This window comes from Salmo salar, chromosome ssa18 (assembly GCF_905237065.1).
Source record: "Salmo salar chromosome ssa18, Ssal_v3.1, whole genome shotgun sequence".
NCBI classification, from domain to species: Eukaryota; Metazoa; Chordata; class Actinopteri; order Salmoniformes; family Salmonidae; genus Salmo; species Salmo salar.
Genome location: NC_059459.1, coordinates 4173684 through 4192833, shown reverse-complemented (window position 1 = coordinate 4192833; position 19150 = coordinate 4173684). Strand labels below are relative to the sequence as shown.

The 19150-nt window shown below is 42.2% G+C and overlaps 1 protein-coding gene across 6 annotated transcripts in view; it reads left to right on the top strand.

Moving 5' to 3' along the window:
- LOC106576882 (serum response factor) overlaps positions 1–19150 on the top strand; it is a 48803-nt gene that overhangs the window by 4014 nt on the left and 25639 nt on the right. For all 6 annotated transcript variants that reach the window (XM_014154396.2, XM_014154397.2, XM_014154393.2 and 3 more), the window contains exon 2: positions 15674–15940. In XM_014154396.2, coding sequence (XP_014009871.1) covers positions 15674–15940 — 267 coding nt within the window. The remainder of the gene's footprint in view (positions 1–15673; positions 15941–19150) is intronic.

Here is a 19150-nt window from a genome sequence, read left to right as displayed (position 1 = left end):
GGGGGAAAAAACAGCAATTTAATCAATTTTAGAATAAGGCTGCAACGTACAGTAACAAAATGTGGAAAAAGTCAAGGGGTCTGAATAATTTCCGAATGCGTTGTAGCTACAGTGGGGGAAAAAAGTATTTGATCCCCTGCTGATTTGTACGTTTGCCCACTGATAAAGAAAGGATCAGTCTATAATTTTAATGGTAGGTTTATTTGAACAGTGAGAGACAGAATAACAACAAAAAATATCCAGAAAAACGCATGTAAAAAATGTTATAAAATGATTTGCATTTTAATGAGGGAAATAAGTATTTGACCCCCTCTCAATCAGAAAGATTTCTGGCTCCCAGGTGCACACTCTTAAAGGGAGTGCTCCTAACCGCAGCTTGTTACCTGTAAAAAAGACACCTGTCCACAGAAGCAATCAATCAATCAGATTCCAAACTCGCCACCATGGCCAAGACCAAAGAGCTCTCCAAGGATGTCAGGGACAAGATTGTAGACCTACACATGGCTGTAATGGGCTACAAGACCATCGCCAAGCAGCTTGCTGAGAAGGTGACAACAGTTGGTGCGATTATTCGCAAATGGAAGAAACACAAAAGAACTGTCATAATCCCTCGGCCTGGGGCTCCATGCAAGATCTCACCTCGTGGGGTTGCAATGATCATGAGAACGGTGAGGAATCAGCCCAGAACTACACGGGAGGATCTTGTCAATGATCTCAAGGCAGCTGGGACCATAGTCACCAAGAAAACAATTGGTAACACACTACGCCGTGAAGGACTGAAATCTTGCAGCGCCCGCAAGGTCCCCCTGCTCAAGAATACATATACATGCCCGTCTGAAGTTTGCCAATGAACATCTGAATGATTCAGAGGACAACTGCGTGAAAGAAAGTGTTGTGGTCAGATGAGACCAAAAGGGAGCTCTTTGGCATCAACTCAACTCGCAGTGTTTGGAGGAGGAGGAATGCTGCCTATGACCCCAAGAACACCATCTCCACCATCAAACATGGAGGTGGAAACATTATGCTTTGGGGGTGTTTTTCTGCTAAGGGGACAGGACAACTTCACCGCATCATTTGACGGGGCCATGTACTGTCAAATCTTGGGTGAGAACCTCCTTTCCTCAGCCAGGGCATTGAAAATGGGTCGTGGATGGGTATTCCAGCATGACAATGACCCAAAACACACGGCCAAGGCAACAAAGGAGTGGCTCAAGAAGAAGCACATTAAGTTCCTGGAGTGGCCTAGCCAGTCTCCAGACTTGAATCCCATAAATCTGTGGAGGGAGCTGAAGGTTCGAGTTGTCAAACGTCAGCCTCAACCTTAATGACTTAGAGAAGATCTGCAAAGAGGAGTGGGACAAAATCCCTCCTGAGATGTGTGCAAACCTGGTGACCAACTACAAGAAACGTCTGACCTCTGTGATTGCCAACAAGGGTTTTGCCACCAAGTACTAAGTCATGTTTTGCAGAGGGATCAAATACTTATTTCCCTCATTAAAATGCAAATCATTTTATAACATTTTTGGATTTTTTTGTTGTTATTCTGTCTCTCACTGTTCAAATAAACCTACCATTAAAATTATAGACTGATCATTTCTTTGTAAGTGGGCAAACCTACAAAATCAGCAGGGGATCAAATACTTTTCCCCCCCACTGTAGCTACATCTATGGGTTTTTATGTTTTTCTCTCGTGCGTAATGTACAGTAGCTAATATCATAAACTATATGTATTGGATAACAGCACAATCATTAGTTTTTTGGGGGGGCTTGGGATCATTAAATATCTTTAATGTAGGGCCCATAAAATGTGTTTAATGTATGGCTCAGGTAGCATCAGGCCTGAATTTTCAATCAAACCTCTAATCCAGACATAGGCCTATTTTATATGCTTTATATAATGCTTTTGAATGACACTTCTAGTTTTTGTGGGAAATACCGGGTTAACCAGGAGAAAAGTGATTTACTCTTGGAATGGAACATTTTGTGAAATAGCCGGAAAATAGTCAACCCTATCTGTGCCCCACCTTGGCCATCCCAATCAAAATGTTCTGGACAAGTCACTGATTCAGTGGATTCATAATCCGTCATCAGTTATACTACTACCATGAGGGCTCTAGTATCCAAGCATGCACATGGAATGTAGGCTACTCACTATTCTCTGTACCATCGTATCCAAGATCACTCATTATGTTTCAATTCAGACATTACCGTATGTCTGAAGCAGATCAGCGCTTTGTCGAGCCAAGAGGCATCTGTTATCTCTCTCACAAAAGATAAGTTGGAGAACTGCTGCAATGCAGACAAACAGTCTTTTTGGATTGTTTCACCAAACGAATTGTGATGCCACTGCATTGTTTGATATTTGTAAAAAGGTTGAGTTCTGACTGATGAGCAAGTCCCTGCTTTGGTTGTGCTTGCTTCCCTTTGGCATCCTCCTTTGTTGTCGTGGAAACTGAGGTTTCTGTATTGTACAGTGGGCTGCATGATTATTCTGTGGCTTGAGTCGGGTTATGACAAAGTATGACAGGATTTACAGTGCCTTCAGAAATTATTCATACCCTTTGACTTCTTCCACGTTTTGTTGTTAGAGCCTGAATTCAAAATGGTTTCAAATTATTTTTCTCTTACACATCTACACACAATACCCCATAATGACAGAGTGAAAACATGTATTTAGAAAGTGTTGCACATTTTATGGAAATTGAAGTACAGAACTGTCTAATTTACATAAGTATTCACAGTCCTGAGTCAATACTTTGTAGAAGCACTTTTAGTGGCAATTACAGCTTTGAGTCATCTTGGGTATGTCTATATCAGCTTTGCACATCCTGGATTTGGGGATTTTCTCCCATTCTTCCTTGCCGATTTTCTCACCATCTGTTAAGTTTAGATGGGGAGTGGCAGTGAAGAGCAATCTTTAAGTCTTTCCACAGATTTAATCGGATTCAAGTCTGGGCTTTGGCTGTGCCACTCAAGGATTTTCACATTCTTGTTCCGAAACCATTCCAGTGTTGCTTTGGCTGTGTGCTTGGGGTCATTGTCCTGTTGAGATATAAATCTTCGCCCCAGTCTAAGGTTGTTTGCATTCTGAAGCAGGTTCTCATCAAGAATTTGCCTGTATTTGGTTCCATTCATTGTTCCCTCCATCCTTACCAGTCTCCCAGTCCCTGCCGCTCATAAGCATCCCCATAGCATGATGCTGCCACCACCAAGGTAGGGATGGTGTTAGACGGGTGATGAGCTGTGCCTGGTTTTCTCCAGACATAGCGCTTTGCATTCAGGCCAAATAGTAACATTTGTGTCACAGATCACAGAATATTTTGCCTTATGATCAGTCTTTCACGTGCCTTTTTAGCAAACTCCAAGTGTTTTGTCGTGCCTTTTTCTTAGGAGCGGCTTCCGTCTGGCCACTCTCTCATAAAGCCCAGATTGGTGAAGTACATGAGAGAATGGCGTCGGAGGAGATGGCTGACGTTTTACCGGCTCCTAACCAATTGCGCTATTTTGTGTTTTTTTTCCCCCACGATGTTTGTAACTTATTTGGTACATAATGTTTCTGCCACCATCTCTTATGACCAAAAAGAGCTTCTGGATATCAGAACAGCGGTTACTCACCTCAAACTGGAAGAATATTTTTTTAATGTGTTGGACGCAAAGGATTTACTCCAGATACGGACAGGCCCAAATCCCCATTATTCACATGAAGAAAAGATACTGATACAGGGGACGCAGGTCCGGGTGCCCTTTTTAGAATTCGCCGGCAAGTGGATAACCCACCTCTACCATCCGTCCTATTGGCAATTGTGCAATCATTGGAGAATAAACTGGATGAACTCCATTCAAGACTATCCTACCAACAGGACATTAATTGTAATATCTTATGTTTCACCGAGTCGTGGCTGAACTACGACATGGATTATATACAGTTGGCTGTTTTTTCTGTGCCTTGGCAAGACCGAACAGCTGTTTCCTGTAAGACAAGGGGTGGCGGTCTGTGTCTTTTTGTAAATAACAGTTGGTGTACGAAATCTAATATATTAAGGAAGTCTTGCCTGAGGTACAGTATCTCATGATAAGCTGTAGACCACACCATTTACCAAGAGAGTTGCTCTATATTTTTCGTAGCTGTCTATTTACCACCACAAACCGATGCTGGCACTGAGACCGCACTCAATGAGCTGTATAAGCCATAAGCAAACAAGAAAATGCTCACCCGGAGGCGACACTCCTAGTGGCTAGGGAATTTAATGCAGGGAAACTTAAATCCGTTTTACCTAATTTCTACCAGCATGTTACATGTGCAATCAGAGGGAACAAAAATTCTAGACCACCTTTACAACACACAGAGACTCATACAAAGCTCTCTCTCGCCCTCCATTTGGCAAATCTGATTCCTGCTTACAAGCAAAAACTAAAGCAGGAAGTACCAGTGACTCGCTCAATACGGAAGTGGTCAGATGAAGCAGATGCTAAGCCACAGGACAGTTTTGCTAGCACAGACTGGAATACAGTGCATTTGGAAAGTATTTAGACCCATTAACTTTTTCCTCAGCCTTATTTTAAAATGTATTATTTTTCCCCCTCAGCAATCTACACACAGTACCCCATAATGACAGCAAAAAACTGAAATATGACATTTACAAAAGTATTCAGAACCTTTACTTAGTACTTTGTTGAAGCACCTTTGGCAGCGATTACAGCCTCAAGTCTTCTTGGGTATGACACTACAAGTTTGGCACACCTGTATTTGGGGACTTCCCCCATTCTTCTCTGCAGATCTTCTCAAGCTCTGTCAGATTGGATGGGGAGCGTCGCTGCACAGCTATTTTCAGGTCTCTCCAGAGATATTCGATTGTGTTAAAGTCCGAGCTCTGGCTGGGCCACGCAAGGACATTCAGAGACTTGTCCCGAAGCCACTCCTGCGTTGTCTTGGCTGTGTGATTAGGGTCGTTGTCTTGTTGGAAGGTGAACCTTCGCCCCCAGTCTGAGAACCTGCTCCAGAGCGCTCAGGTATTAATCAAGGAGCTCTCTGTACTTTTCTCTGTTCATCTTTCCCTCAACCCTCACTAGTCTCCCAGTCCCTGTCGCTGAAAAACATTCCCACTTAATGATGCTGCCACCACCATGCTTCACCGTAGCGATGGTGCCACGTTTCCTCCATACGTGGCACTTGGCATTCAGGCCAAAGAGTTCAATCTTGGTTTAATCAGACCGGAGAATCTGGTTTCTCATGGTCTGAGTCATTGTAGGTTGCTTTTGACAAACTCCAAGTGGGCTGTAATGTGCCTTTTTACTGAAGAGTGGCTTCCATCTGACCACTCTACCATAAAGGTGTGATTGGTCCAGTGCTGCAGAGATGGTTGTCCATCTGGAAAGTTCTCCCATCTCCACAGAGGAGCTCTGTCAGAGTGACCATCGGGTTCTTGGTCACCTCCCTGACCAATGTCCCTCTCCCCCGATTTCTCAGTTTGGCTGGGCGGCCAGCTCTAGGAAGAGTCTTAGTAGTTCCAAACTTCTTCCATTTAAGAATGATGATGGAGGCCACTGTGTTCTTGGGGACCTTCAATGCTTCAGAAATGTTTTGTTACCCTTCCACAGGTCTGTGCCTTGACATAATCCTGTCTCGGTGCTCCACAGACAATTCCTTAGACCTCATGGCTTGGTTTTTGATCTGACATGCACTGTCAACTATGGGACCTTTATGTAGACAAGTGTGTGCCTTTCCAAATCAGGTACAAACAATTGGATTTACCACAGGTGGACTCCAAGTTGTAGAAACATCTCAAGGATGATCAATTGAAACGAGATGCACCTGAGCTCAATTTCGAGTCTCATAGCAAAGGGTTTGAGTACTTATGTAAATAAGGTATTTCAATTTATTTGTTTTAATACATGTGCTAACATTTCTAAAAAACTGTTTTCTCTTTGTCATTATGGAGTGTTGTGTGTAGATTGATGATTAAAAACATATATATTTAATCAATTTTAGAATTAGGTTGTAAAGTAATAAAATGTGGAAAAAGAGAAGGGGCCTGAATACTTTCCGAATGCACTGTATGTTCCGGGACTCCTCCGATTGCATTCAGGAGTATACCACATCAGTCACCAGCTTCATCAATAAGTGCATCGATGGTGTTGTCCCAACAGTGACTGTACGTACAGTTGAAGTCGGAAGTTTACAATTACATTAACTCAGTTTTTCACAATTCTTGACATTTAATCCTAATAAATATTCCCTGTCTTAAGTCAGTTAGGATCACCAGTTTATTTTAAGAATGTGAAATGTCAGAATAATAGTAGAGTAATTTATTTCATCTTTTATTTCTTTCATTACATTCCCAGTGGGTCAGAAGTTTACATACACTCAATTAGTATTTGATAGCATTGCCTTTAAATTGTTTAACATGGGTCAAATGTTTCGGGTAGCCTTCCACAAGCTTGCCACAATAAGTTGGGTGAATTTTGACCCATTCCTCCTGACAGAGCTAGTGTAACTGAGTCAGGTTTGTTGTTCTCTTTGCTCACGCACGCTTTTTCAGTTATGCTCACAAATGTTCTATGGGATTGAGGTCAGGGCTTTGTGATGCCACTCCAATACCTTGACTTTGTTGTCCTTAAACCGTTTTTCCACAAGTTTGGAAGTAAGCTTGGGGTCATTGTCCATTTGGAAGACCCATTTGCGATGAAGTTTTAACTTCCTGACTGATGTCTTGAGATGTTGCTTCAATATATCCACATAATTGTCGTTCCCCATGATGCCATCCATTTTGTGAAGTGCACCAGTCCCTCCTGCAGCAAAGCACCCCACAACATGATGCTGCCACCCCCGTGCTTCACTGTTGGGATGGTGTTCTTTGGCTTGCAAGCCTCCCCCTTTTTCCTCCAAACATAACGATGGTCATTATGGCCAAACGGTTGTATTTCTGTTTAATCAGACCAGAGGACATTTCTCCAAAAAGTACGATCTTTGTCCCCATGTGCAGTTGTAAACCGCAGTTTGGCTTTTTTATGCCGGTTTTGGAGCAGAGGCTTCTTTCTTGCTGAGCGGCCTTTCAGGTTATGTCAATATAGGACTCGTTTTACTGTGGATATAGATACTTTTGTACCTGTTTCCTCCAGCATCTTCACAAGGTCCTTTGCTGTTGTTCTGGGATTGATTTGTACTTTTCACACCAAGGTACGTTCATCTCTAGGAGAAAGAACGCGTCTCCTTCCTGAGCGGTATGACTGCTGCGTGGTCTCATGGTAACAAGAAATTTGTGGAGCGGTTGAAAAACGAGTTTTAATGACTCCAACCTAAGTGTATGTTAACTTCCGACTTCAACTGTACATACCCCAACCAGAAGCCATGGATTGCAGGCAACATCCACACTGGGCAAAAGGGTAGAGCTGCCTCTTTCAATGAGCAGGACTCTAACCTGGACACTTTTGATAAATCCCGCTATGCCCTCAGACAAACCATCAAATAGGCAAAGCCTTAATACAGGACTAAGATTGAATCATACTACATCGGCTCCGACGCTCGTTAAATGTGGCAGGGCAATCAAACTATTACGGACTACAAAGGGAAGCCTAGCCGTGAGCTGCCCAGTGACACAAGCCTACCAGACGAGTTAAACGACTTCTATGCACGCTTCAAGGCAAGCAACACTGAAGCATCCATGAGAGCACCAGCTGTTATGGATGACTGTGTTCACGCTCGCCGTAGCCAATGTGAGTAAGACCTATAAACCGGTCAACATGCACAAGGCCGCGGGGCCAGACTGATTAACAGGACGTGTACTCTGAGCATGTGCTGACCAACTGGCAAGTGTCTTCACTGACATTTTCAACCTGTCCCTGGTCGAGTCTGTAATACCTACGTTTCAAGCAGACCACCATAGTGTCTGTACCCAAGAACTCCAAGGTTACCAGCCTAAATGGCTACCGACCCGTAGCACTCACGCCTGTAGCCATGATGTGCTTTGAAAGGCTGGTCATTGGTCACAATAATGCTACACTCCATCACTCTCCTTCTTGGTCAAATAGCCCTTACACAGCCTGGAGGTGTGTTTTGGGTCATTGTCTTGTTGAAAAACAAATGATAGTCCCACTAAGCTCAAACCAGATGGAATGGCGTATCGCTGCAGAGTGTTGTGGTAGCCATGCTGGTTAAGTGTGCCTTGAAATCTAAATAAATCAATGACACTGTCACCAGCAAAGCACCCCCACACCTCCTCCATGCTTCATGGTGGGAACAACACGTGCAGAGATAATCCGTTCACCTACTTTGAGTCTCACGAAGAAACGGCTGTTGGAACCAAAAATCTAAAATTTGGACTCATCAGACCAAAGGACAGATTTCCACTGGTCTAATGTCCATTGCTCATGTTTCTTGGCCCAAACAAGTCTCTTGTAATTATTGGTGTCCTTTAGTAGTAGTTTCTTTGCAGCAATTTGACCATGAAGACCTGATTCACGCAGTCTCCTCTGAACAGTTGATGTTGAGATGTGTCTGTTACTTGAACTGTGAAGCATTTATTTGGGCTGCAATTTCTGAGGCTGGTAACGCTAATGAACTTATCCTCTGCAGCAGAGGTAACTCTGGGTCTTCCTTTCCTGTGGCGGTCCTCGAGAGCTAATTTCATCATAGCGCTTGATGGTTTTTGCAACTGAACTTGAAGAAACTTTAACCTGTTAGGGCTAGGGGGCAGTATTGACACGGCCGGATAAAAAACGTACCCGATTTAATCTGGTTACTACTCCTGCCCAGTAACTAGAATATGCATATAATTATTGGCTTTGGATAGAAAACACCCTAAAGTTTCTAAAACTGTTTGAATGGTGTCTATGAGTATAACAGAACTCATATGGCAGGCCAAAACCTGAGAAGATTCCATGCAGGAAGTGGCCTGTCTGACAAGTTGTGTTTCATCTTGGCTCTTTTTATTGAAGACTGAGGATCTTTGCTATAACGTGACACTTCCTACGGCTCCCATAGGCCCTCAGAGCCCGGGAAAAAGCTGAACGATATCGAAGCAGCCTCTGGCTGAAACACTTTATCGCGTTTGGCAAGTGGCCGATCAGAGTACTATGGGCTTAGGCGCGTGCCCGAGTCGACCCCATGCTTTATTTTCTTTCGTCTGTTTACCTAAACGCGGATTCCCGGTCGGAATATTATCGCTTTTTTTATGAGAAAAATGTCATAAAAATTTATTTTAAACAGCGGTTGACATGCTTCGAAGTACGGTAATGGAATATTTAGAATTTTTTTTGTCAAGAATTGCGCCATGCTTGTCACCCTTATTTACCCTTTCGGATAGTGTCTTGAACGCACGAACAAAACGCCGCTATTTGGATATAACTATGGATTATTTCGAACCAAACCAACATTTGTTATTGAAGTAGAAGTCCTGGGAGTGCATTCTGACGAAGACAGCAAAGGTAATAACATTTTTCTTATAGTAAATCTGACTTTGGTGAGTGCTAAACTTGCTGGGTGTCTAAATAGCTAGCCCTGTGATGCCGGGCTATCTACTGAGAATATTGCAAAATGTGCTTTCACCGAAAAGCTATTTTAAAATCGGACATATCGAGTGCATAGAGGAGTTCTGTATCTATAATTCTTAAAATAATTGTTATGCTTTTTGTGAACGTTTATCGTGAGTAATTTAGTAAATTCACCGGCAGTGTTCGGTGGGAATGCTAGTCACATGCTAGTCACATGCTAATGTAAAAAGCTGGTTTTTGATATAAATATGAACTTGATTGAACAAAACATGCATGTATTGTATAACATAATGTCCTAGGGTTGTCATCTGATGAAGATCATCAAAGGTTAGTGCTACATTTAGCTGTGGTTTGGGTTTATGTGACATTATATGCTAGCTTGAAAAATGGGTGTCTGATTATTTCTGGCTGGGTACTCTGCTGACATAATCTAATGTTTTGCTTTCGTTGTAAAGCCTTTTTGAAATCGGACAGTGTGGTTAGATTAACGAGAGTCTTGTCTTTAAAATGGTGTAAAATAGTCATATGTTTGAAAAATTGAAGTTTTTGCATTTTTGAGGAATTTGAATAACGCGCCACGGGATTACACTGGCTGTTGAGTAGGTGGGACGCAAGCGTCCCACCTAGCCAATAGAGGTTAAAAGTTCTTGACATTTTCTGCATTGACGGACCTTCATGTCTTAAAGTAATGGACTGTCGTTTCTCTTTGCTTATTTGGGCTGTTCTTGCCATAATATGGACTTGGTCTTTTACCAAATAGGGCTATCTTCTGTATACCACCCCTACCTTGTCACAACACAACTGATTGGCTCAAACGCATTAAGAATTAAAAGAATTCCACACATACATTTTAACAAGGCACACCTGTTAATTGAAATGCATTCTAGGTGACTGCTTCATGAAGCTGGTTGAGAAAATGCCAAAAGTGTGCAAAGCCGTCATCAAGGCAAAGTGTGGCTACTTTGAAGAATCTCAAATATAAAATATATTTTTGGGGTTTCTGCATGATTTCGTATGTGTTATTTCTTAGTTTTGATGTCTTCTCTATTATTTTACAATGTGGAAAATAGTAAGGTGTGTCAACTTTTGACTGGTACTTCACATTACCTCAATGACCTCGACTAACTTGTGCCCCCGCACATTGCCTCAATACTGGTACCCCCTGTATATAGCCTCGTTATTGATATTTTGTTGCTCTTTTATTTGTTACTTTTAGTTTTTATTTTGTAAGTATTTTTTCCTAACTGCATTGTTGGTTAATTAAGGGCTTGTAAGTAAGCGTTTCATGGTAAGGTCTACACCTGTTCTATTCGGCGCATGTGACTAATACAATTTGATTTGCTGTAGAGACTGTTGACCTTCTGGCAGTTTCTCCCATCTCAGCCAAGGAACTGTCAGTGGTCATTGGGTTCTTGGTCACCTCCCTGACCAAGGTCCTCCTTGCCCGGTTTCCCAGTTTGGTCAGACGGCCAGCTGTAGGCATAGTCTGCTTAGTTCCAAATGTTTTTGAATTTCCCAATGATGGATACCACTGTGCTCTTGGAAACTTTCAACTCTCTAGAAATTGTTTCATACCCTTCCCCAGATATACAGTACCAGTCAGAAGTTTGGACACAGCTACTCATTGCAGGGTTTTTCTTTATTTTTATGATTTTCTATATTGTAGAATAATAGTGAAGACATCAAAACTATGAGTTACCAGCCTTAGGAATTGCAGCCAAAATAAATGCTACCACAGCATTCTGCATCGATACGCCATCCAATCTGGTTTGGGCTGTCATTTGTTTTTCAATAGAACAATGACCCAACACACCTCCAGGCTGTGTAAGGGCTATTTGACCAAGAAGGAGAGGGATGGAGTGCTGCATCAGATGACCTGGCCTCCACAATCACCCGACCTCAACCAAATTGAGATGGTTTGGGATGAGTCGGACCGCAGAGTGAATGAAAAGCAGCCAACAAAGTGCTCAGCATATGAGGGACTCCTTCAAGACTGTTGGAAAAGCATTCCAGGTGAAGCTAGTTCAGAGAATGCCAAGAGTGTGCAAAGATGTGGATACTTTGAAGAATATAAAATATATTTGGATTTGTTTAACACTTTTTTGGTTACTACCATATGTGTAATTTCATAGTTTTGTAGTCTTCACTATTATTCTATAAGGTAGAAAATAGTAAAAATAAAGAAACCCTTGGATGAGTAGGTGTGTCCAAATGTTTGACTGGTACTGTATGCCTCATCACAATCTCTGAGATATACGGACAGCTTCTTGGACTTCATGGTATAGTTTCTGCTCTGACATGCACTTTCAACTGTGCGGCCTTATACAGACACGTGTGTTTCTTCCTAAATCATGTCCAAACAGTTGAATTGGTTACAGGTGGACTCCCAAGTTATAGTAACATCTCAAGGAGGATAAAAGGAAATTGGATGCCCCTGAGCTCAATTTTGTGTGTCCTAGCAAAGGGGTGCGAGTACTTATGTCAACTAGGTATTTCATTTTCAATACATTTTCACACATTTTTAAAAACAGGTTTTCACTTTGTCATTATGGGGTATTGTGTGTAGATGGATTAGAAAAACAGATATTTAATACTTTTTGAATTCAGGGTGTAACACAACAAAATATGGAATAATTCTAGGGGTATGAATACTTTCTGAAGGCACTGTAGCAGGCAGGTTTCAGATCTCTTTGAGGGTGCAGGCCAGGGCCGTGTGATACGATTGCAATTGATGGCCTGCTTGATCCGTAATCTGACTGGTTCTGAAAAGGATATGCAGGTTCATTCAAATGGACTGTCAAGCCTGCACACGCTCTAGCAAGTTGAGTTCTTCATGTCCAGGATTTCACTACTGCCCCTGAGGTTTAATCAATAGATGCACACTGTTTTCATACAGTAGATAGATCTGTATGACTGTTAGGATGTGTGAGCTATGCATTGCTCTGTTTTTGAAGCAGCCCATGTGTAGTCTTCAATGGGTACACATGCCCCATAGCTTTACATGTAAGGCCAGAAAGGGAGCTTACATGAATACCTTGGCAGTGTGGATTGCCTCTTCCATCAGGTGTCTGCTCTCTAGGCTGTCCTGGGGCATGCTGTTGGGTCTCTCACTTACTTACAGACAGACAGCATACACAATATGCACATACACATAGGGTACTGTATACATCTGTGTGTGTGCAACCTCGTTCCCAGACACACAGCCAGAATAATCACACACTGACTACAAGGGTCAGGGATTGCAACAGCCAGGAGACCTAAAGCAAACAAGCTAATGAAAGGATACAAATAGGAATGAACAAACTTCTCCTCTCTCATTTTCAAAATGATGTAGTTATCAAGCTGTGCATTTGGGTATTGACCAAGCCACCCTGACGCAGGATGACACACACATACTGTAGACGTGGGATGGCTGAGAGAAGCTTGCCACACAGTTCTTTGTACATGAAGACATCTATGTCATTGAGATGATTTACATGTTTAAATTATGGTGAAATCCTTTGGAAGTGTTACTGAGAGCTGCATGCTTGCTCCATTTCTAAGAATGCTTCTGCAGACGCCACTGAAGCAACTACAGGTCTCATCTTCTCTGCTCTTCAGAGCATGAAAACATCTCCAGAGGCTTGCTATCTATGCTTTTATTCGTTCATTTGACACCGCAGCTCTAGAGGTGAAGCCTGCACCGCTGGACTGGCAAGTGTGATGGACACAGTGTTGGAAGTTGCTCATACCCATCTCTGCCCCTCTACCTTTCATATGGGGTTGCATTTCACTACAGCCAAAATATCATTAGATAAGTAGCTTCAGCATTGTCCAATTGCTACATTAACTGAATGGAGTACATTATATCTACAAATGAGATGATTGAGGCCAATAATGAACAAATTAATGCATTGCCACACTTCCAAACCTTGTGACGTCTGAAAGTTCCTTGAAAGAGAAATTAACTTAAAGAAGCTGTGATACGTTTAGTTCTGTTTCGACTGAGATTGCTCATGCACTAACAGCACTATAGTTTAATAACAGTATATAGACCCTATGATTTCGCATAGGCTATTTGATGTAGGTCTAAGCAAGGAAGTGATTGTTGGTTGTGTTTGACAGCCATCCTCTAGTCCTCCTTACTCTGCATGTCTGCCAGAATGATGCCCGGCGGCTAGCAATGAAATCATTCATCAGCCAATGTTTAAATTGTATTCACTAAGGTAATGGTAGTGTCTACTCTCCATCTCCCTCCTTTTCTCCCTCCCTGTCCGCCAGAAGCATCCTGGACATTACCGATGACTGACGTAAATCAAAATGCTCTCTCAGTGAGTGCACAAGGTTCACTCCAAGTGCAACAATAAATGTGTGTGAGAATAGCGCATGGTGTGGGTTTTAATTTCTGATGCAAGATCTTTGCATTATTTGTGGGTCACTACACTACTGAAGGTGTGTTTGTGAGGTCTGGTGTAATGAATGACAAGGTGGGAGAGCTCATGTTTCACAGCCACCTCTGCCTGTGAGAGGAGCCATTGCTCTTCTCCTCCATTAAGACCTACATGGTTATTACCTCTACCTCAACCACTTCCCTTTCTCTTTCTTACAACCAAGACCCCCTGTCGCAAGGAACGAAATCGGTATCACTATATCACCGACACTATTCTTGGAGGCTTATCTCATGTTATTTTAGCCTCATTTATGCTATACGTCAGAGTTCACCACAGAGGTATTTTTAGACTTGGAGTGTGTTTCTTGGCTTGTTGGCTGCAGTTTTAACCCGTTATCTGTAGGTAGCGCCATCTGGAACTCAGTTTTTTCCTATTCCTATTTGAGTCTGTGCAATGCACATAATAGTGTTGGTAAGAAAGTAATTTATCGTAAAACGTCTATTTAATAGCCTGGATGTTTATTTGCTTAAATCCCTGAACACAACAGGTGCTTATTAGAGATGGGCTTCCAGCATTTTAATTGATACATTTAATCTTCACAGAATAATGATTTGCTTCTTTGACTGTGCATTTTCGGCAGTTCTTGCTGAGGGTGGTAAGCTTTATTTAAAAAAAAAAAATAATCTGTACTCCCGAAGTGGTTGACTGTTTTTGTGCTTGCCAGTTAGCTAGCAGTTCTCAGCTGTTAGCAGACAATGGCTAGTAGTTTGTTACTCGTGATAAAAATTGATGATATTTTGAGTCATTACTGAATTATTTAATGTAAGAAATCAAAAATTAAACCTTGTAAACAATTCATGGTAACCTCAAACAATTAATTTAGACTGGCTGTTTTGATTTGCTTAAATGTGTGCCTTTGCCCGGCTATTAAAAGGGACAGGCGGCTATTTGAGACTTTAAGTTTAATTGAAGTTTTACGGTACTCTTGATTTGATTTGTTTTAAAAAGTCTGTTTTATACTGAACAAAAATATATAAATGCAACAATTTCAAAGATTTTTGTAAGTTACAGTTCATATAAGGAAATCAGTCAATTGAAATAAATTAATTAGGCCCTAAGCTATGGATTTCACATACCTGGGCAGGGGTGCAGCCATTGGGGAGCCAGGCCCAGCCAATCATGATTAGTTTTTCCCCACAAATGGGCATTATTACAGATGGAAATACTCCTCAGCACCCCCACCCCAAACCCCCCTCAGACGATCCCGCAGGTGAAGAAGCCGAATGTGGAGGTCCTGGGCTGGCGTGGATGTACTGCCAAATTCTCTGAAACTGTTGGAGGCAGCATATTGTAGAGAAATTAACATTACATTCTCTGGCATAGCTCTGGTGGACACTCCTGCAGTCAGCATGCCAATTGCACACTCCCTCTCAACTTGAGACATCTATGGCATTGTGTTGTGTGACAAAAATCTACTTCTTGATATGCAACACCTGTCAGGTGGATAGATTATCTTGGCAATGGAGAAATTCTCACTAATAGGGCTGTAAACAAATTTGTGGACAAAATTTGAGAGAAATAAGCTTTTTGTACATATGGAACATTTCTGGGATTTTTTTATTTCCGCTCATGAAACAAAGGACCAACCTGTACATGTTGCATTTATATATTTGTTCAGTGTAGTTAAGAATGTGGTGGAATGTCAGCTTACCTTGTTTATTTAGGCACATTCCTCCAAGACTGATGTTGATGCTCATGCTGATTCTAATGCTGATATGCATGTTGACATTGTCATCTCCCTCCCCCCATGGCAGGCCTATGAGCTTTCCACGTTGACAGGAACCCAGGTCCTGCTACTGGTGGCCAGCGAGACGGGCCATGTCTACACGTTCGCCACGCGGAAGCTCCAGCCCATGATCACCAGCGAGACGGGCAAGGCCCTCATCCAGACGTGCCTCAATTCTCCAGACTCGCCCCCCCGCAACGACCCCTCCACTGACCAGCGTATGAGCGCCACAGGCTTCGAGGAGACGGACCTTACCTACCAGGTGTCTGAGTCAGAGAGCCTTGGGGAGACCAAGGTGAGTTCTGATGCTGCTCTTCACCGTAAGGACCAGGGTTGTATTCATTAGTCACCAAACTAGTTTTGTAAACCCGACCCTAGGCAACAGCAGTGACTAGTAGGGGTGTAACGGTTCACCAAACCCACGGTTCGGTACATTTTGGTGTCACGTTTTGGTACAGGAGGAAAATTAACTACAATAACTGTTGGCATTTCATTTTGGTTTATTTAAGCTGTGAAGGGCTGTTTGAATTCAGAGGGTAGACAGTTTTTTTGTTTGAGGTGTTGGCAGCTGCATAGGCTATTCTCGTTGAGTAGTACTCTCGCTGTCTATCGCCGTTGTAATTTACTGGGAAACCAAAAATGTTCCCAAACTGTAGATTTTAAACGATGATGGCGAGTCCTCCACTACTCGCCATCGTACAGAACTAAACTCAGCAAAAAAAGAAACGTCCCTTTTTCAGGACCCTGTCTTTCAAAGATAATTCGTAAAAATCCAAATAACTTCACAGATCTTCCTTGTAAAGGGTTTAAACACTGTTTACCATGCTTGTTCAGTGAACCATAAACAATTAATGAACATGCACATGTGGAACGGTCGTTAAGACACTAACAGCTTACAGACGGTAGGCAATTAAGGTCACAGTTATGAAAACTTAGGACACTGAAGAGGCCTTTCTACTGACTCTGAAAAACACCACAAGAAAGATGCCCAGGGTCCCTGCTCATCTGCGTGAACGTGCCTTAGGCATGTTGCAAGGAGGCATGAGGACTGCAGATGTGGCCAGGGCAATAAATGGCAATGTCCGTACTGTGAGACGTCTAACACAGCGCTACAGGGAGACAGGACGGACAGCTGATCATCCTCGCAGTGGCAGACCACATGTAACAACACCTGCACATGATTGGTCCATCCGAACATCACACCTGCGGGACAGGTACAGGATGGCAACAACAACTGCCGAGTTAAACCAGGAACGCACAATCCCTCCATCAGTACTCAGACTGTCCGCAATAGGCTGAGAGAGGCTGGACTGAGGACTTGTAGGCCTGTTGTAAGGCAGGTCCTCACCAGACATCACTGGCAACAACGTCGCCTATGGGTACAAACCTACCGTCGCTGGACCAGACAGGACTGGCAAAAAGTGCTTTTTTTCAGGGTTTTTTTCCATTCCATTTTGCTCAGATTGTCTCGATGCATACAATGCAGTGTATGCATAGCCTATAGGCCTAGTGTTTTATTTTTTTAAATATATTTCTTAGGTATTCATTCGGGTTCACATTTTGTGTTAAACCCTGAATTTTAAAATAGATTAAATTGAGATTGTGTCACTGGTCTGCACACAATACCCCATAATGTCAAAGTGGAATTATGTTTTTAGAAATGTTTACAAATGAATTTAAAATGAAAAGTTGAAATGCCTTGAGTCAGTAAGTATTCAACCTCCTTTTGAGAAATTAACTTTATGTCCTGAATACAAAGTGTTATGTTAGATTTTCCTCAAACATAACACATCACAGAGTCCCGCTCTTGATATTTTCAAGCGTGGTGGCTGCATCATGTTATGGGTATGCTTGTCAACGTAATAGAGCTAAGCACAGACAAAATCCTAGAGGAAAATCTGGTATAGGGAATGTAAATGGGCGATACAGTGCCTTTCAAAAGTATTCATCCCCCTTGGCTTTTTCCTATTTTGTTGCATTACAACCTGTAATTTAAATTGATTTTTATTTGAATTTCATGTAATAGACATACACAAAATAGTCCAAATTGGTGAAGTGAAATGTAAAAAATACAAAATTTAAAACGGAAAAGTGGTGCGTGGATATGTATTCACCCCCTTTGCTATGAAGCCCCTAAATAAGATCTGGTGCAACCAATTACCTTCAGAAATCACATAATAAGTTAAATAGATTGCACACATGTGGACTTTATTTAAGTCTCACATGATCTCAGTATATATACACCTGTTCTGAAAGGCCCCAGAGGCTGCAACACCACTAAGCAAGGGGCACCACCAAGCAAGCGGCACCATGAAGACCAAGTAGCCCCCCAAACAGGTCAGGGACAACGTTTTGGAGAAGTACAGATCAGGGTTGGGTTATAAAAAAAAAAATCAAACTTTGAACATCCCACAGAGCACCATTTAAATCCATTTAAGGGGAAACATTTAAATGTCTTGGAATGGTCTAGTCAAAGCCCAGACCTCAGTCCAATTGAGAATCTGTGGTATGACTTATAGATTGCTGTACACCAGATGAACCCATCCAACTTGAAGGAGGTGGAGCAGTTTTGCCTTGAAGAATGGGCACAAATCCCAGTGGCTAGATGTGCTAAGCTTATAGAGACATACCCCAAGAGACTTGCAGCTGTAATTGCTGCAAAAGGTGACTCTACAAAGTATTGACTTTGGAGGGGTGAATAGTTATGCACGCTCAAGTTCAGTTTTTTTGTGTTATTTCTTGTTTCACAATAAAATATATTTTGTATCTTCAAAGTGGTAGGTATGTTGTGTAAATCAAATGATACAACCCCCCCCCAAAAAATATATTTTAATTCCAGGTTGTAAGACAACAAAATAGGAAAAATGCCAAGGGGGGTGAATACTTTTGCAAGCCACTGTACCTAGTCAGTTGTACAACTGTATGCATTCAACTGAATCAGAGCGGTGTGGGGGGCTGCCTTTCTTGACATCCATGTCTTCGGCGCCCAGGGAACAGTGGGTCAACTGCCTTGCTCAGGGGCAGAACAACAGATTTTTACCTTGTCAGCTCGGGGATTCGATCCAGCAACCTTTCGGCTACTGACCCAGCGCTCTAACCACTAGTTTAGTTGGCTTTCCAACAGACACCGGGAGACAAATTCACCTTTCAGCAGGACAATAACCTAAAACATATGGCCAAATATACACTGGAGTTGCTTACCAAGATGAGATTTGAATGTTCCTAAGTGGCCTAGTTACAGTTTTGACCTAAGTCACCTTGAAAATCTATGGCAAGACTTGAAAGTGGCTGTCTAGCAATGATCAACAACCAACTTGACAGAGCTTGAAGAATTTAAATAATCATATGCAAATATTGTACAATCCATGTGTGCAAAGCTCTTAGACTTACCCAGAAACACTCACAACTGTAATCGCTGCCAAAGGTGATTGTAGCGTGTATTGACTCAGGGGTGTGAATACTGATGTAAATGAGATTTCTGTATTTCATTTTCCATAAATGTGCT